This window comes from Emys orbicularis, chromosome 10 (genome assembly GCF_028017835.1).
Source record: "Emys orbicularis isolate rEmyOrb1 chromosome 10, rEmyOrb1.hap1, whole genome shotgun sequence".
NCBI classification, from domain to species: Eukaryota; Metazoa; Chordata; order Testudines; family Emydidae; genus Emys; species Emys orbicularis.
This window is the reverse complement of record NC_088692.1, coordinates 60,078,180-60,093,876: the sequence shown is the minus strand read 5'-3', so window position 1 is coordinate 60,093,876 and position 15,697 is coordinate 60,078,180. Positions and strand designations below refer to the sequence as shown.

General features: G+C 42.9%; 1 protein-coding gene across 1 annotated transcript in view; it reads left to right on the top strand.

Annotated features, from left to right (window-relative positions):
- ENTREP2 (endosomal transmembrane epsin interactor 2) overlaps positions 1–15,697 on the top strand; it is a 444,069-nt gene that overhangs the window by 374,592 nt on the left and 53,780 nt on the right. The window contains exon 5 of the mRNA XM_065412748.1: positions 7,014–7,121. Coding sequence (XP_065268820.1) covers positions 7,014–7,121 — 108 coding nt within the window. The remainder of the gene's footprint in view (positions 1–7,013; positions 7,122–15,697) is intronic.

Below are 15,697 nucleotides of genomic sequence, written 5' to 3'. Positions count from 1 at the left end.
GTCTTCAGACAGATGTGAGTCTTCCCCACAGCCCTCAACATCCAAAGGCTATGGGGTGAAGAAATCAGCCGCCGACCTTTCATAAATAAAAAAAGAGAGCGGGGAGTCCCCACAGGGAGTCACGAGCTAGTCGCAAACAATCCCCGGCATGCTCGATGTCCTCTGTACCGTCGACACCAAGACAGGCCTAGCTTGGTACCCACGGCTCAAGAAAGACTACAGCAGGAGGTACCATTGACATGCCCACAGACCCAATGAGAATGGGCATCTAAGGAGAAGGACAGGAGCAAACACTCCGAGATATCACCGATAACCCAATGCCCCATCAGTACTGATGCCTCATCCAGTACCCCAGATGGCTGATGTGGAAAAGATCTCCATCCCACAGGCACCGCCAGCGGTATTGAGTTGGTCAGCACCACTGGAATTCCAGCACTCAAAGGATTTCCGTGTAACTGACATGCCAGAGTCTCCTTTCCTTGGTACCAGGACCTCCGCACCGAGCCTCTGTCCAGCACAGAAATCTTGCCCACTGCCTTGCCACACTCCCCCCGACTCTGTAGTGCGGACTCAGATAGCGAACCGGAGGAGGGAATATCTCAGGATTTTTCCCAAGCTCCCTACAGTGCCCAATACAGTAGGGCCCCTGGGCATATCCTCAGATGGCCCCACCACTGTTGTCCTGGTATGGCCATCTGTGGGCACCACCACCAGGCTCCATACCACCGCCGCTGTGGCAGCTATTCTAGGACCCCTGGGTTGCATACTGCCCCCATGCCACTCAGGTGTTTAGTCCCACTTATGAGCCCCCAAGACACACTTCATCGGCCACAGGATCCAGGACTTCGGAGCCCCCAAAAGAAATCCTGGAGGAGTGAGAGGGCGATGTCAAGGAGGAAGCGACCCCAAAAACTGTATCCTCCTCATCCTCCTCCCCAGATGAGGTTGTCATGCCTCCCCCACCATCCCTGGAGGATGATTTTTGCCTGTTCCAGGATCTTGCAAAGAGAGTGGCTGACTCTCTCTCCAGATACCACTGGAGGAAGTCAAGGACACACACCACAAGGTCCTGGACATCCTCCACTCATCTTCCTCCTCAAAAGTTGCCCTCCCTATCAGGGAGGCACCTCTCAACCCCATGAGAGCCATCTGGCAGACCCCAGCATCAGTCGCACTGACTTACCTGTGAGTGAACAAAAAGTCCAGTGAAGAGAAACAGACTTCCTCTTCTCCCACCCTCCACCCAACTCCATTGTGGTGAATACTGTCAATTCTCATGGCCGTCAACACCACATGAGGTCCACCTCAAGGCGTGCTCCTCAGCCATGCTTCAGTTTTGAATCGCCAACTACCAAGCCCTCACGGCAAAGTATGATTAGGTGAACAACTTGAAACTGAACAGTTTTATTGAGCAGCTGCCCAAGTTACATCATGACCAATTTAAGGCCATCATTCAAGAGGGGCAGCTAGTAGCAAAGAAGACACTAGAGTCTGCCCTTGATGCAGCCAATACTGCAACCAGATCCATCTCCATGGTGGTGGTGATGCAGCATGCCTCTTGTCGGGTTTCCCGAAGGAGATGCAAGCAACCATGGAAGATCTTCCCTTTGAGGGCACTGAGCTCTTCACAAGAAAACTGATGCCTCCTTTCACACTCTGAAGGTTTCTCAGGTCACTCTCCATTTGCTGGGCATCTACATGCGAGGGCAAAAAAGAAAATGTAGTCCACAGCCCCAGCATAAGCCACACACCTCCCAATACCTGGCTCAACAATACAACGACGCACAGAGAAAGAAAACTAAATTCTCAAGACATAAACCATCTGGTCAGCAGTCTTCCTCGTCCCAGCCATCCATGTCCAAACACCAATTTTGATGTGTTGGTCGAGGTGCCAGCAGACCACTCCCCACAATTGCTACAACCAACCATTCCTACCCACCCATTTGGCCACCATTTAGCAGCATTATGCAGCACCTGGGAGTACATAACATTGGACCAATGGGTCCTAGAGATCATTTGCCATGGGTACTCTCTCCATTTTACCTCCCTGCCTGCTCCACAGTACCCTTCCCTGTCCCTCTTCAGGGACCCTTCTCATGAGAGTTTACTATGACAAGAGGTAGACTGTCTCCTCCAGTTAGGAGCCATAGAACCGGTGCCTCAACATCTACGAGACAAAGGGTTCTACTCTTGGTATTTCCTAATACCCAACAGAAAGCGGGGCTGGAGACCCATATTAGACCTCAGAGCTCTCAACAAGCATGGTGAATACCCACTTCTTCGGATGCATGAGATGCATGCATGACATGCATCCGAAGAAGTGGGTATTCACCCACGAAAGCTCATGCTCCAATACATCTGTTAGTCTATAAGGTGCCACAGGACTCTTTGCTGCTTTTACAGATCCAGACTAACATGGCTACCCCTTTGATAGCTCTCAACAAGTTTGTCAAAGCTCAGAAATTCAACATGGTCACTTTAGCAACGATCATTCCAGTGCTGGAACAAGGAGACTGGTTTTCAGCCCTCGACCTTCAGGATGCGTATTTTCACATCTCAATCCTATCGACTCTCAGACGATTTCTCAGATTCACTCTGGGACAAGACCACTACCAGTATGGGGTGCTCCCCTTTGACTTATCATCTGCCCTGAGAGTATTTTCCAAGGTTCTCTCAGTGGTGGCTGCCCACTTATGCTCCCAAGGGATCATGATCTACCCTGACCTGGACAATTGCCTCCTCAGAGCTCGGTCTCTCCAGGAGGCTCACTGAGTCACCAAAGCCAGAGCTGGGCCTGCAGATCAAACCCCAGAAATCAACCTTCACTCCAGTGTAGCACCTGGAGCTTATAGGCACAGACCTCGACACTCTACAGGCCAGAGCCCTCTGACCTCAGCACAGATCTCTCTCTGACTACACTCACAGAGACTGTTCAAAACAGCCCACAAATATTAGCCAGACACTGCCTACAACTTTGGGGCATATGGCAGCGGACACAGTGCTAATACCACACTCCAGACTTCACATGCGGTGCCTTCAGATGTGGTTCAGCTCTTTTTACAGACCAAATAGGGACAGACTAGACCAGTGTTTCCTAAACTTGGGACGCCGCTTGTGTAGGGAAAGCCCCTGTTGGGCCGGGCCGGTTTGTTTACCTGCCGCGTCCGCAGGTCCGGCCACTCGCGGCTCCCACTGGCCGCAGTTCGCTGCTCCAGGCCAATGGGAGCTGCTGGAAGCAGCGGCCAGTACGTCCCTCAGCCCGTGCCGCTTCCAGCAGCTCCTATTGGCCTGGAGTAGCGAATTGCGGCCAGTGGGAGCCGCAATCGGCCGGACCTGCGGATGGGGCAGGTAAACAAACTGGCCCGGCCCGCCAGGGGCTTTCCCTGCACAAGCGGCGTCCCAAGTTTGGGAAACACTGGACTAGACAAACCTCTGTGACTACCCACCAGGGTCAGAATCACCCTAGACTGGTGGAAAGATCGAGCCAACATCCCCTTCATGCAAAAACCTCCTTCATTGCTTCTCACCATCGACACATCGTTCATAGGGTGGAGTACCACATCTAAACGACCTTATGACACAAGGAAAATGGTCACCTGTAGAGAGATCCCTCCACATCAACCTCCTCGAGCTAAGGCCAGTCAGGACTGCCTGTGCCTACTTCCTTCTGCTGATCAAAGGGCCACACACAAAAGTCCTAACAGACAACGTTGCCTGTATGTTCTACATAAATTGACAAGGGGGAGCCCGGTCTGCTTCCCTCTGTGCGGAGGTGATGAGACTATGGAACTGGTGTATCTCCCAACAACGTCACACTGTCGGTAGCCTACCTCCCAGGTACACAGAACTCAGTGGCAGAGTCTCAGACGCAAATTCCCACATGACCACAAATGGGAACTAGACCCAGTAGTACTTCACAATCTATTCAGGCAGTGGAGGACACCAACCACAGACTTGTTCACCACTTCCCTGAACAAGAAATGTTCCAGCCCAGGAATAGGACAACACTCCCTAGGTGATGCTCTCCTCCTCCCTTGGGATGGGGACCTCCTTTATACCTTTCCCTTCCTTCCCCCTGCTATCAAAGGTCCTCCTGGAAATAAAAAGAGACGAAGTACAGGTCATTCTGATCACTCCTTTGTGGCCGAGATAGACCTGGTACCCTTATCTTTTTTGCTCAGCTGGCAGGACTTGGCTTTTTTTTTTTTCTCTGCCAGCGGGCCACCCCTCCCCCCCCCCCCATGTGTCCCGATTCTTCCCCTCATCTGGTCACCCTACTCCCACATCCCAGGCCAGGACCTTAGCGACCAGGCTACCCACACACAGATCCACTCTTTCTGAATCAAAAAGCTCAAGTTTCAGTTAGAAAATTGATATTTTCACATTATTCCATTTTAGTAAAAACATTCTAAAGGTTTTGGTTTGCTTTCAATGAGGAATGAAAACAAATTTTGAAATCTCAAAAGTTTCCATGAAACAGAATTGTCCTAGAACACCTCTAATTAATATTAGCTTTACTCATTACTGAATTTGTGACTTGAGCATAGGAGGTATTAATCTGCACATATGAATTAACAAGACTTTTGGGTTCCACCAGGACTATGGAACATAATAACCATGGAGGCTATCTTGATTGTATCACATCAGTTTTCCCAATTATTTTTGCCTGTTTTTATTATTACATGTCCAGATTTACAAGCCCGTATTTTCAAAGCCTGGAGCTACTTTTTGCTCCAGTATGGGCAGTTTTGTACTGCAATATTTTATATGTGCAAATGATGGCATTTACTAAGTACTTTGATTTATGGTGTCACTCAGTTGCGAGGATGTGCACAGGACATCAGTTGCACCTGCAAATTACTGCAGGTAAATTATGAAAGTCTGTTGCACACAGGTGGTCAAATTTTTCTCTCATCTTCACCTGTGTAAATCTGAAGTCATTCCATTGGCCGATGATGGGTCTCTTCTTTATTGGAGAACAGATTGCTGTGTGGGTAATGAAAGAGATAGAAATTATTAAACTGAAAGTCAGCAATAGTAAGTTTTTAGAGATGATGATGATGATGTCAAATGTAGTGTTCCATGAATATCTTGTGTATTCTTTGGAGTCTGCTGCGTGTTCTTCCTCACATTCTGAGTTTTCCTTCAGAATCCTTTTTAGTGAGTGATGTGTGGATTTCTGAATCCATGAACTGTACAGTTTATATTTCTGCCTGGGTATACAAACGGCATATTTATTATTATTGTAATGTATACTACTTTGGTGAACCTGTTCTAGAATTTTGTTGTGTAAGGGATTTTCACTTGCATATGCTCCTCTGATAGCACCAAGTTTCTTGTTCCTGTTCATTGACATTCCTCTCCCTTTAAATCATATGTCTGTCTCTCTCCTGCTCATCACCTGGGCTCATCTATGGAGCCCAGGACTTTCACAATCTTTCCTTCTTCTCTTTCTGTTTTTGTGCCACCTGCTTACCAGCTGAATATCTGCAGAGCCTCCCCAGTTTACCCTATTAAAGTATCCTGACACTCTTGATGTTTGTCAGTGCATCCTTTTGCTTGAACTAGTCCTCCTTCACTTCCATATTGTGGGGAGGGGGAGGGAGACTGGCTCTCCTCCTGCCTTTCTGCTGTGGACCCAATTGATCCATTATTCCCCTGTGCCAGCCAGCTGGCTGAGAAGCCATCAAACAGCTGAGCAGAGCAGCAAGAACAGATCCGGCTCAGTGTATATGTTAAGTGACTGGAACTTGCTGACCTATTTGCTGGATTTAGTGTGCTTCCCTGGGGTTGGCAGGTTTCCATTTTCAAATGCTGGTCACTTGGGGAGTATGTAATTAAGATGGCAAGGATAAATTTGCATCTGTTGGTACTTTTGTTTCTGACTTGCTTCAGCCAACAAGATAGCAGTACATTGATTTACAGCATGTAAGTTATTTAGCTATTGGAAGGGACAGAAATGTCATAGTTTTTAAGATAAAGACTTAGATTCTCCAGAATGTTCTTTACCCATTAAGTTCTATTGTCCCCTATTTAACAGGGTTTTTTCCAAATATCCGCTGTGAACCACTTTCACCTCCCGGCCATTCAATTCCTTACAAGCATCACTAAGCTTGCAACAATATAACCCAATAGGTATAGCAGCTGGGAGGCAGCTGCACAATTACTAAATATGGAGAAAGTATATTAGCTTATTAATTTTATGTTGATATTGTAAATCACAGTTATCTTTCTGCAGTGTTAGATGCATTAAATGCAAAACAGGTGGCTCTAAGAAATGGATACATTTTAAAAATTATAAATGTGTTGGGGAAGATGCTGCTATTTTAATTTCAAGTATTTAAATCTGGGCAATATATTATTTAATTCTATTTTTTTTTTCTTTTAAGTGCCTGGTATTATTGTTCTTCAAAACATATCATTGTGCAGCTACTAACTCAACACGAGGTAACAGACCTGGATGGACTAATTTCATCTTTTGCCATCTTTCTGGGTTTCCCTCATGCTATTCCAGAGGTGCAAACTATCTGCAATAAGAGTGTACAATTCTTTATTCCTCACCAGTTTTTCTGTTGACATTTTTAAAAGCAAATAAAATTCTAACTTGTATGTTTAAAATACTGAAAGCAATTAAATTGGCCAATGTATTTCTAAAAATTAGAAGTCAGACTCATATTCTCTTTCTGGCAACAGTTATGTGTTGGATTTTGTACCCAAGAAAAGCTGTAGTAGTTTGTGTAACATCAGTGGAGTGTGGATCCAGAAACATTTAAAAAAACATTTTTAGTCCTCAGATATATCTCTGGATATAGTTTTATTCTTTGTTTTTAAAGTGTGTGTTTGGGTTAAGAGAAAGAGTTACATGCTGAGTGAATTGTACAAAGCTAATTAAGATTATATCAAATAGATAACAATTGACTGCATTTATTATCAAATCTGCTAAAAATATTTGCAATCCTGTCATCTGTATCACCAAGATAAGAAGTGATATTCTGCTGTGTGTCTTTTCACAGGATCTGTTGTTCAGCGTGTGTGCTCTCAATATCATCTCCACAATTGTCTGTGCTTTGGCAACTGCAATGTGCTGCATGCAGATGGTTTCTTCTGATGTTTTGCAAATGGTGAGTGCATTTTAATGACAGTTACATTCTCTCTGTCAATATGTCTGTATGTTATATGCAGATATATTTACATGTATGTATTTATAATTTATACATGGGGGGGTATAAAGTCAATGATGGTTGGTGTGGCATAAAAGTTTTGTCTGGAAGAGAGATTTTGAAACTGCTAAGACGTGACCATTAACTTGACAAGTAACAAGTTCAGTTTTCAGCTATCACACTGTTCTGGCAAATCTAGGCAGCTATCCATTAGTGTCTCAGCTGTAGTAGAGGGCATATACAAAAAGCAGCAACAGCTGTATATTCAGTCATGCACTTTGGTATGCTGCACAGAGTCAGGAGGAAGGACTGGCACAACTAGTTACATAGGCATAGTTTAAAAGTCCCGTTTAAGCTGGAAAAAATAACAATGAGTTTGAACTGATTACAGAAATGCAACCATGTGCCAGTGTAGGCCTCTGGCTGGTGCAAAATACCATTAGCTGCCATTTTTACTGCATTTAATCATGTGACATATGGATACAAAACACCTTACAGTCAAATGTGCCAGCAACTGGTTACAAACTTGGTCAAAATTTTTTGTGTGTATGGAGCCTTAAGTAATTGGTGGGGGAGAGTGGGGCGGTGGTGGTGGGATATACACCTCTACCCCGATATAACGTGACCTGATATAACACGAATTCGGATATAACGCGGTAAAGCAGTGCTCCGGGGGGGGGGGGCAGCTGCACACGCCGGTGGATCAAAGCAAGTTCGATATAACGTGTTTCACCTATAACGCGGTAAGATTTTTTGGCTCCCGAGGACAGCGTTATATTGAGGTAGAGGTGTATTTATAAGTAGGTGCAATGCAATCATGGCTCCAAAGGTGCATGATAAATGCAGTTTCTCATTGGTGCATAACATAAGTTGTGCATATATGTATGTGTGTGTTTATAAATAGACATGCAGTGCTTGTTCCATAATCCTTCTTTCGTGTCATAAACAGCATTGAGAAAGAGTTCTCTCATTTCAGCTCATGAGACAGTGTGTGTAAAATATTAATCAAAAGAAGATTTTTATCATATGGTGTATTTTGTACAGAACCATAGGTCTGTTTTTTTCCTTTTCTGTAAATGATCTCAGCTGCAAGATGCCAGATAACTAAAGGTCCTGATCACAAAGGAGTTTTCTCACCTTTCAGTAATGAAAGGGAGAATAACTGATGCTCAGACCTGATAAGATCAGTCTGTCTAGCGTAACAATAATGTCATGCACCCAGGAGTGTAGTCATGAATATTCAGAGAAATTTAACTCATGATTGTTTTATGTCATTTAGCAGCACATTTCTCTGGAACAAAAACATACAGATGACAATGTTCCCACTGGAATATTAAAGTGCTTGGTTGCTCTTCTTTTCCCGATGGTCATGATTAGCCTGAAGATTATTCATTTCCCTACTCTCTGAACCACAATAAATACTTTTTCTTTCTGATCCCCTTTTCTGAAAAGCATGTACAAAAAAGATAGGAACTTAAATAGGAAATAAAATGAGTTAGCCTTGAAAATGTATTTATATTTCTCCCCCTTTTCCCACTTTCCTTTTCTCTTGTTCTTTGTTCTCTCTGATTCTTCATTTTGAGTCTCTTTCCTCACCTTCTGTTCTGCACCTTGTTTCTGTTTTCTCTTTCCTTATATTTATTTTCCAATTCTACATGTTTTTAGCTATCCCATATTTCTTTCTTCTCGTGGCCTTAGACATCCTTCTTCTATTTTTCTTGCTTTCAGAGACAAGAGGTCCTGAAGAGCCTATCTTTCCTCTCCTCAAGGTATCCATATTTTTTCATATTTATCCCCGATATTTTTCCCTCTCTTCCTTTCCTTCAGCTTTCTGGGGCCAGATCCTCAGCTAATGTAAATCAGCCTAGCTACACTGAAGTCACACTTTCTTACATTAGCTGAACATCTGGCCCAGAGGTTTTCTTTGCTTTTCACTGTCCTAACCCCAATGGTCCTGTTCACAGAAAAACTTTTAACCAAGTTTGTTTCTCCTCTTTCCTCTGTAGGCTCCCCAGTCTGATTCACTTCCTTGCTTACAAGTTCATATTCCCTGTTTCTGCTTCTTCTTCCTCCTCACTAAAGCACAACACAACCCTGTTGCCATCTTGTGACAGGAGGGTTTCACCTTGGCAATGTTAAGATAGTAACATGGGGAAATGCTTGCAGTTGTAGATTAAAATGATTTAAATATTATAATATATTTCACTCAGTGCTCTGTAGAATAGTTAAATCCTCCTCCTATGCCAATAGAATATACTACACCTCTACCTCGATATAACGCTGTCCTCGGGAGCCAAAAAATCGTACCGCGCTATAGGTGAAACCGCGTTATATTGAACTTGCTTTGATCCTCCGGAGTGCGCAGCCCCGCCCCCCCGAAGCACTGCTTTACCGCGTTATATCCAAATTTGTGTTATATTGGGTCGCGTTATATCGGGGTAGAGGTTACTTCATTACCATCCATAATCAGGCTGCAGGGAACAATCCTGCACTGATGTAAACTACACATAATAAACTATATGGTCCAATCTGTCTCTTCTATCTATGATTTTCTATTCTGCATTAGTGTGTTCCTTGCCCCAAAAGTTAGCCAGATGGAAAGAACTTCTTATTTGTTATCAGGACTCCATAGTGGGCTTTGGATAACAGCTGTTGATAATGATGGTGGCTTTTTTTATCACGTTATATAATTCTGTTGTAGTATCCAATTTTCCATGTGGATGATGTAATTCCCATATGCTATAGGTGTTCTATTGCTTAGCAACACAGAGCAACACAGAACTTAACAAATCTGCAGCTATGCTTCATGAATCTTCTTCTTTCTTTATGGCTTGTGCATATGATAGTTATCCAGATTCACGTGTTGAAACTCACCACATTTTATTGCATATAGACATTTACATTATGTATATTTGATGCACTGATCTTGGATGAGTTGTCCAGAAATGCTACATATTTGTAACAACCTTTAGGGTAAATTTGCCTGTGAATTTGAAGATCCTTAGTTGTTAAAAAAACAAACCTGTACTTTCAAGCCTTAAGGAAAATCTATTAGTTCTAGTTTTCTGCTAACAGCTCCCTCCTTGGAATCACAAGTCTAAAACCCATAGATTTTTTTAATCACAATAAACAGTTCTGCCATCTGTACCTAAAGGTATAAAACTGAACTGGCAGCCCCACAGGAATTCATCAATATGAGCATAAATAAATGTGTTTCCAGTTGTCCTCACAGAGACATCTTTTTTTTTTTATTGTCTAGACAAGGAAACTGATCACAAATAATTCTAAACTCAATTAACTACTTTGAGCATAAAGTTTAAGCTTTTTATTTGTTCCCATATGTATTGCAAGAATAAGCATGTGAAGTCAAAGACCTTGACGAAATGCATGGTGATTACTCTTGCCGATATTATTCATCGCTTGGAGTCTAACAGTACCACCTTCTTGATATTTTTTCTAATCCAGTATTGCTTAATGCAAGCTAGCCTCTCCTTACTTTTTATGTATGCTCTTTTTAAATGTCACTTTTTTCATAGCCCTCATTTAATTTTACATTTGCTTATGATAGTCTCATAATTGATTTTGGGTGGTGTTCAACCACCTGGCTGTACAGTGCTGTTACTTACTTGTAAGCAATGTTTAAACTGTATATTTTAAATTACATTTAGAGCTCTGTTTTTAGCATTATCCCCCAAAACCCTTTTAAAATAATCCTCTCTCAAAATTCAAATTTCTTAGGGACAGATTTTGATACTCTTTGTCATCTAAAGTAGTACCTTGCTCTGCAGGAAGCTGCATATAAATCTTTAGGGCAGAGATCATCCTAAACCCAGGGTTGTGAGTTCAATCCTTGAGGGGGCCATTTAGGGAACTGGGGTAAAAATCTGCCTGGGGATTGGTCCTGCTTTGAGCAGGGGGTTGGACTAGATGACCTCCTGAGGTCCCTTCCAACCCTGATATTCTATTCCATTCCCTTATTTGTGGTACAGAGGTTAATAGAGTGAGGCCCAGTTCCTGATTGGGACCTCTTGGTGCTAGCAAAATTCAAATAGTAAATAATAATAATCAAGGAATAAATGTACCAGAACCTTGGCCTTTGATTAGGATTAACCCCTCCTTTTTTTTTAATTCTAAAATTCTGCACATGGCCACCTTCAACATGACCTTGTCTGTTTGATGCTATATCACTGACTCAGTTTTCAGTGCTATGTATTGGATTCCAAACAATAAGGCTTTCAACTGTGTACTGAGTAGTAGCTTCACCACCACCAAAACAAAGGAGCTGCTTGAGATCCTGAGCTGTAAGTAAATTGTTCAAAAATTAGCATAGCTTTCAAAAGAGGCAGCACGATGAAACATGCATGGGAGATGCAACTGATGATGCATGTGAACTTGTTTGATGTAGGAATGCATTAAATTTTTTAGCGCCATGGAAAATATTGACTCCTAAATAGAGCTATGTGGGAAATGGTTTTCCCATCCCACCAAAAAAAATTTGAGATTCCAAAAAGTGTCCCATTTTATTTTGGGGTGAAATTTCCCCGAAAAATGAGATGCACGCTCTAGAATAGCCAGTTGTCCAGTGGTTAAGGCACTTACATGGGACTGGGGAGACCAAAATTCAAGTCCCTGCTCTGGCTATATAGCCCTAACCACCAGAATACAGTGTCATTCTCTCTGGCTCAGTGAATGCTTACTAAGGTGGGCCACTCTGCTAGAAGAGATTGAGAGAGCCACTAGTTTGGTGGTTAGGGCACTTGTGGGTTGTGGCAGATGCTCAAGTCAACGCTGTTAATTAGGGACTTGAACCTGGATCCCACATCGATGGTGACTGCCCTCCCCACTGGAATATTGGCTATTCTGGGGTGGGTGTCTCTCTCATTTGAACCAGAAATTCCATACTGGACCTGAGAAATCTTTCTAGATGAAAGTTTCGTCAAATCTGATATATTTCTGCAAACAAGTGCCCACGAACAGTTCTTGTTTAAACGAAACAGCATTTTCAGATTAAAGTTTTTCATCAGAAAATTCCCAATCAGATCTACTTTTAAATAAAATTGTCTATTTAGTAGTAATGAGCCAAAATCTGCTGTCTGACTCATGATCATAAGGCAAGCAAAGACAGGCCCAGTATTTTTAACCCAAGAAATCCAGTATATTTCTGTTATTTCACTTGATTTTTTGAACCTAATAAAACCTACAAATAAGTTTGCCTAATTATAATATATTGTGTTGCTTGATTTATTATCTGACAGCTTAATTAAAATAAATGCACTAGAACAATATCTACCCCTTACATTTTCAAAGCAGTTTACAAGGATTTACCTCCACAGCTCCCGTTGAAGTCCGTAGACACATGTAGTTAACATCCTGCGCAGCACTCTTGGTAGTGTATGTACAGCATATGTTCTGTAGTGCTTTATATCTCAAATATACACATGGGTGACGGGGTGTCTCACACTTCACAGTTTCTGTAGGCCAGGTTTGTTGCACATACCACATCAGTGGCTCCTTGCATTCCTTCATCATCCCTGCTAGCTTCCATTCCCGTCTGTTTCAGCAACTCCTCCTGTCAGATATTCTGAGAGTCTCCCAATCCAGAGTCCCCATTCTCCCCCACCATGGCAGAGTTTCTGTGTGTGTCCCCATTCCCCGATTTTCCTCTCTGCCTCCATTCCCCCAGTCTGCCCACAGGACAGTGGCTTTGTGTACCGTCTTGCCCTTCCCGCCCAACACCAGGGTCCTCAATCTCCTGCCACTAGGGGTTCTGTATGCCTCCCATGCCTCATGTTCACCATTCTACCCCCATTGCCAGGGGCTCCGTCTGTCCCCATTCCCCACTTCCCCACCTTCCCCCCATGGGAGGGGCTCTCTGTTCACGCCCATTCCTCCCAACCCAGGATTCCCCAATTTCCCCCCAATAGGGATTCTTTGTGTCCCCCCCCCTTACCCTCTTCCCCTCATACCAGGGCCCTCCATTCTTCCCTTAAGCCAGAGGCTATCTGTTCCCCCATTTCCTTCTCCCCCTGTGACAGTTCTCAGGGGACCTGGGACAGTGAGTTGCCTTGTTACCCCCTGCTTTCAGAGTGAGGGAGTCTTGCTTTTGCCTGGCAGATTATCAGCTCCCTAACACCACCAGCCTTTCAGCTGCTCAAGCAGTTTCCTCTGGACTATGCCAGCCCTAACTTCAGGTTAACAATAGGGGCACCCCAATCCCCGAGTCCCTTTGAATCATTCCCCTGTGATATCCAGCCCCAGAAACTGGCTACTCATAGAAATTCCAGATCCTCTGCTCCCGAAGGGGCAGTGTACCCCAGTTTACTAGCTTTACCTTAAACCACACAGCACTTGTGAGCACTTTAAAATAAATTTATTTAAGAAAAACTAAAGATTTAACTAGAAACAAGAGAGAATGGTGGGAACAAATGGCTGTAATACAAAACAAAATCACAAAATGTGAACCTGGTCACAAAATGGGAACCTGGATCAACAGTTTTTAATAGTTACTGTACCTATCTAATGGAGTAGGTTTTCCTCACAAAGTTCAGCCTATTGCAGAGTTGGATGGTTTCCCAAGAACCAGGGTCCAAACATTCATGAAAACATCCTTGCACCACAAAGGTTTTTCCCAGTGAATGGATCCAGAATGCATCCCTCTCTTCTGTCTTATACTGAAATCAGCCTTTTGTTTCCTTTTTTTTAAACATTCGTGTGGTTTTGATTGTTTGCAGTTGCCTTTGGTGGTTTCCCATTCAAAGTCTTGGTATTGCACAAGGCTAAACAATTGGACCTTCCATCACCAGCTAAACAAGGCAGGGTGACAACTCACCATTATCCGAGTGTGCCATCTTGGAGTCACATCTTCACAGCAGGGCCACCCATGCTCCCTATCAGGCCAGGATTCTGTTTCTCCCCATTCCTGCTCTCCATATCCTCCCCACCAGACCAGGGGCTCTGTTCTCCTGATTGCATTCTCCTCCCCCATGCCAAGGGTTCTATGTATGTCTCCTTTCCCTCAATTCCTCCTTTCTTCCCCCTGAATTGGATGGGAGGAATGGACATCTGGTTTCCTCTCTCTCCCACCATGGAATACGCTTTGAGGAGGCAGGACATTAGGAGGGAGAAAGGAAGCCTACTTTTCTCCCCTTCTGGATGAGCATCCACCCCATGGCTCCCAGAAGGAGTGAAATTATTTCTACTCTGTGTGTTGGAGAGATAAGGCATTTAGGGGGTCAACATGTTAAACTCTATTAGGAGGATGAGTAGGGTCATCGTTGTTCTGATAGCCGAAAATGGGTGCTATCAACAGATGACAATGACTTCATTTGTCCCTCATTTCCCTGCTTGCAATGCTCTGATTTTTCCCCAAAATCAATAGTCTATTCATTTCTAGAACATTCCCTTAAATTTTGAAATTGATCAGATGTGACATTTTGTCATTATTGCATTACATGAATACAGACAAACAGATTTATACCATTGAGTTGTGTGTAAGGCCTCACAAGCTCAGCCAATTAGATGTAATAAGTTATGATTTTATGCCTATTTAAATGTAAATTTTATATTTAATCAAGAGTTTATTTAAGGCATTTCAGGATACAGTTTACAGGGTATTTATTCACTTGTTACTTGGCTAAATTCTAACATGCTTCTGAAAAATTACCCCTTAAAATGTTGCCATATATTCTTGTATGAGTGTCTTCAAAGCCTCACTAACGTATCTCTCTGTTGGGATAATATTAAAGAACAACCTTGATTAATCAAATCTCATGATGGACATTTGGTAATCTATGGAATTTTCAATGTAATAAATAGACATCAGAGGACATGACCCTATTGTATGCTAGGGAACTCAAGATAAATAAGGTTTAGATATTCAAGATTGAATTGTATACATTATTTGCTGTTGTCATGATTGTCACACTCCATGTTAATAAGTTAACATCGTAGGAGTTTTTTAAAACCTCCCAAATCTCTCTCAGCCTCCTTGCTTGGCAGGTGTTCCACTCAGAACTTGCACCCATCAGTCTCTTATCACTTATTAGCTATGATTTTGTAAAAATAATTGTTGCTTGTGTAACTAATAAAGGAATAAAAGTACTATTAAGAGCCAGCGATAGAACAAACAGACCTTTGGTGAGAGTGCCACATGCAACTCTGCTAATGGTATTAATTTCTCACCCGCCGATCTGTTGAGAAGATTGGCTAGTATTTTTAGTACGTATGTTGTAATTTTATATTCCCCTTTTCTTTACTTTTGTACTGACAGTAATCTTGGGTTTGGGATTTTGTTGCCAGGGGCCAGGTTTTGCTTACTGTATACCATCAAACAAACAAAAATAGCATTTACTAATTGCAAACTAAATTAAAAGAAAATGTGTTAACTTTCTGTGTAGCTGTGACACTCTGTTTCCCAGACCTGAAGAAAAGATCTGTGTAAGCTCAAAAGCTTGGATCTCTCACCAACAGTAGTTGGTCCAATAAAGATATTACCTTACCCACCTTGTCTCTCTAACTTTTTGTTTAATAATTGCCCC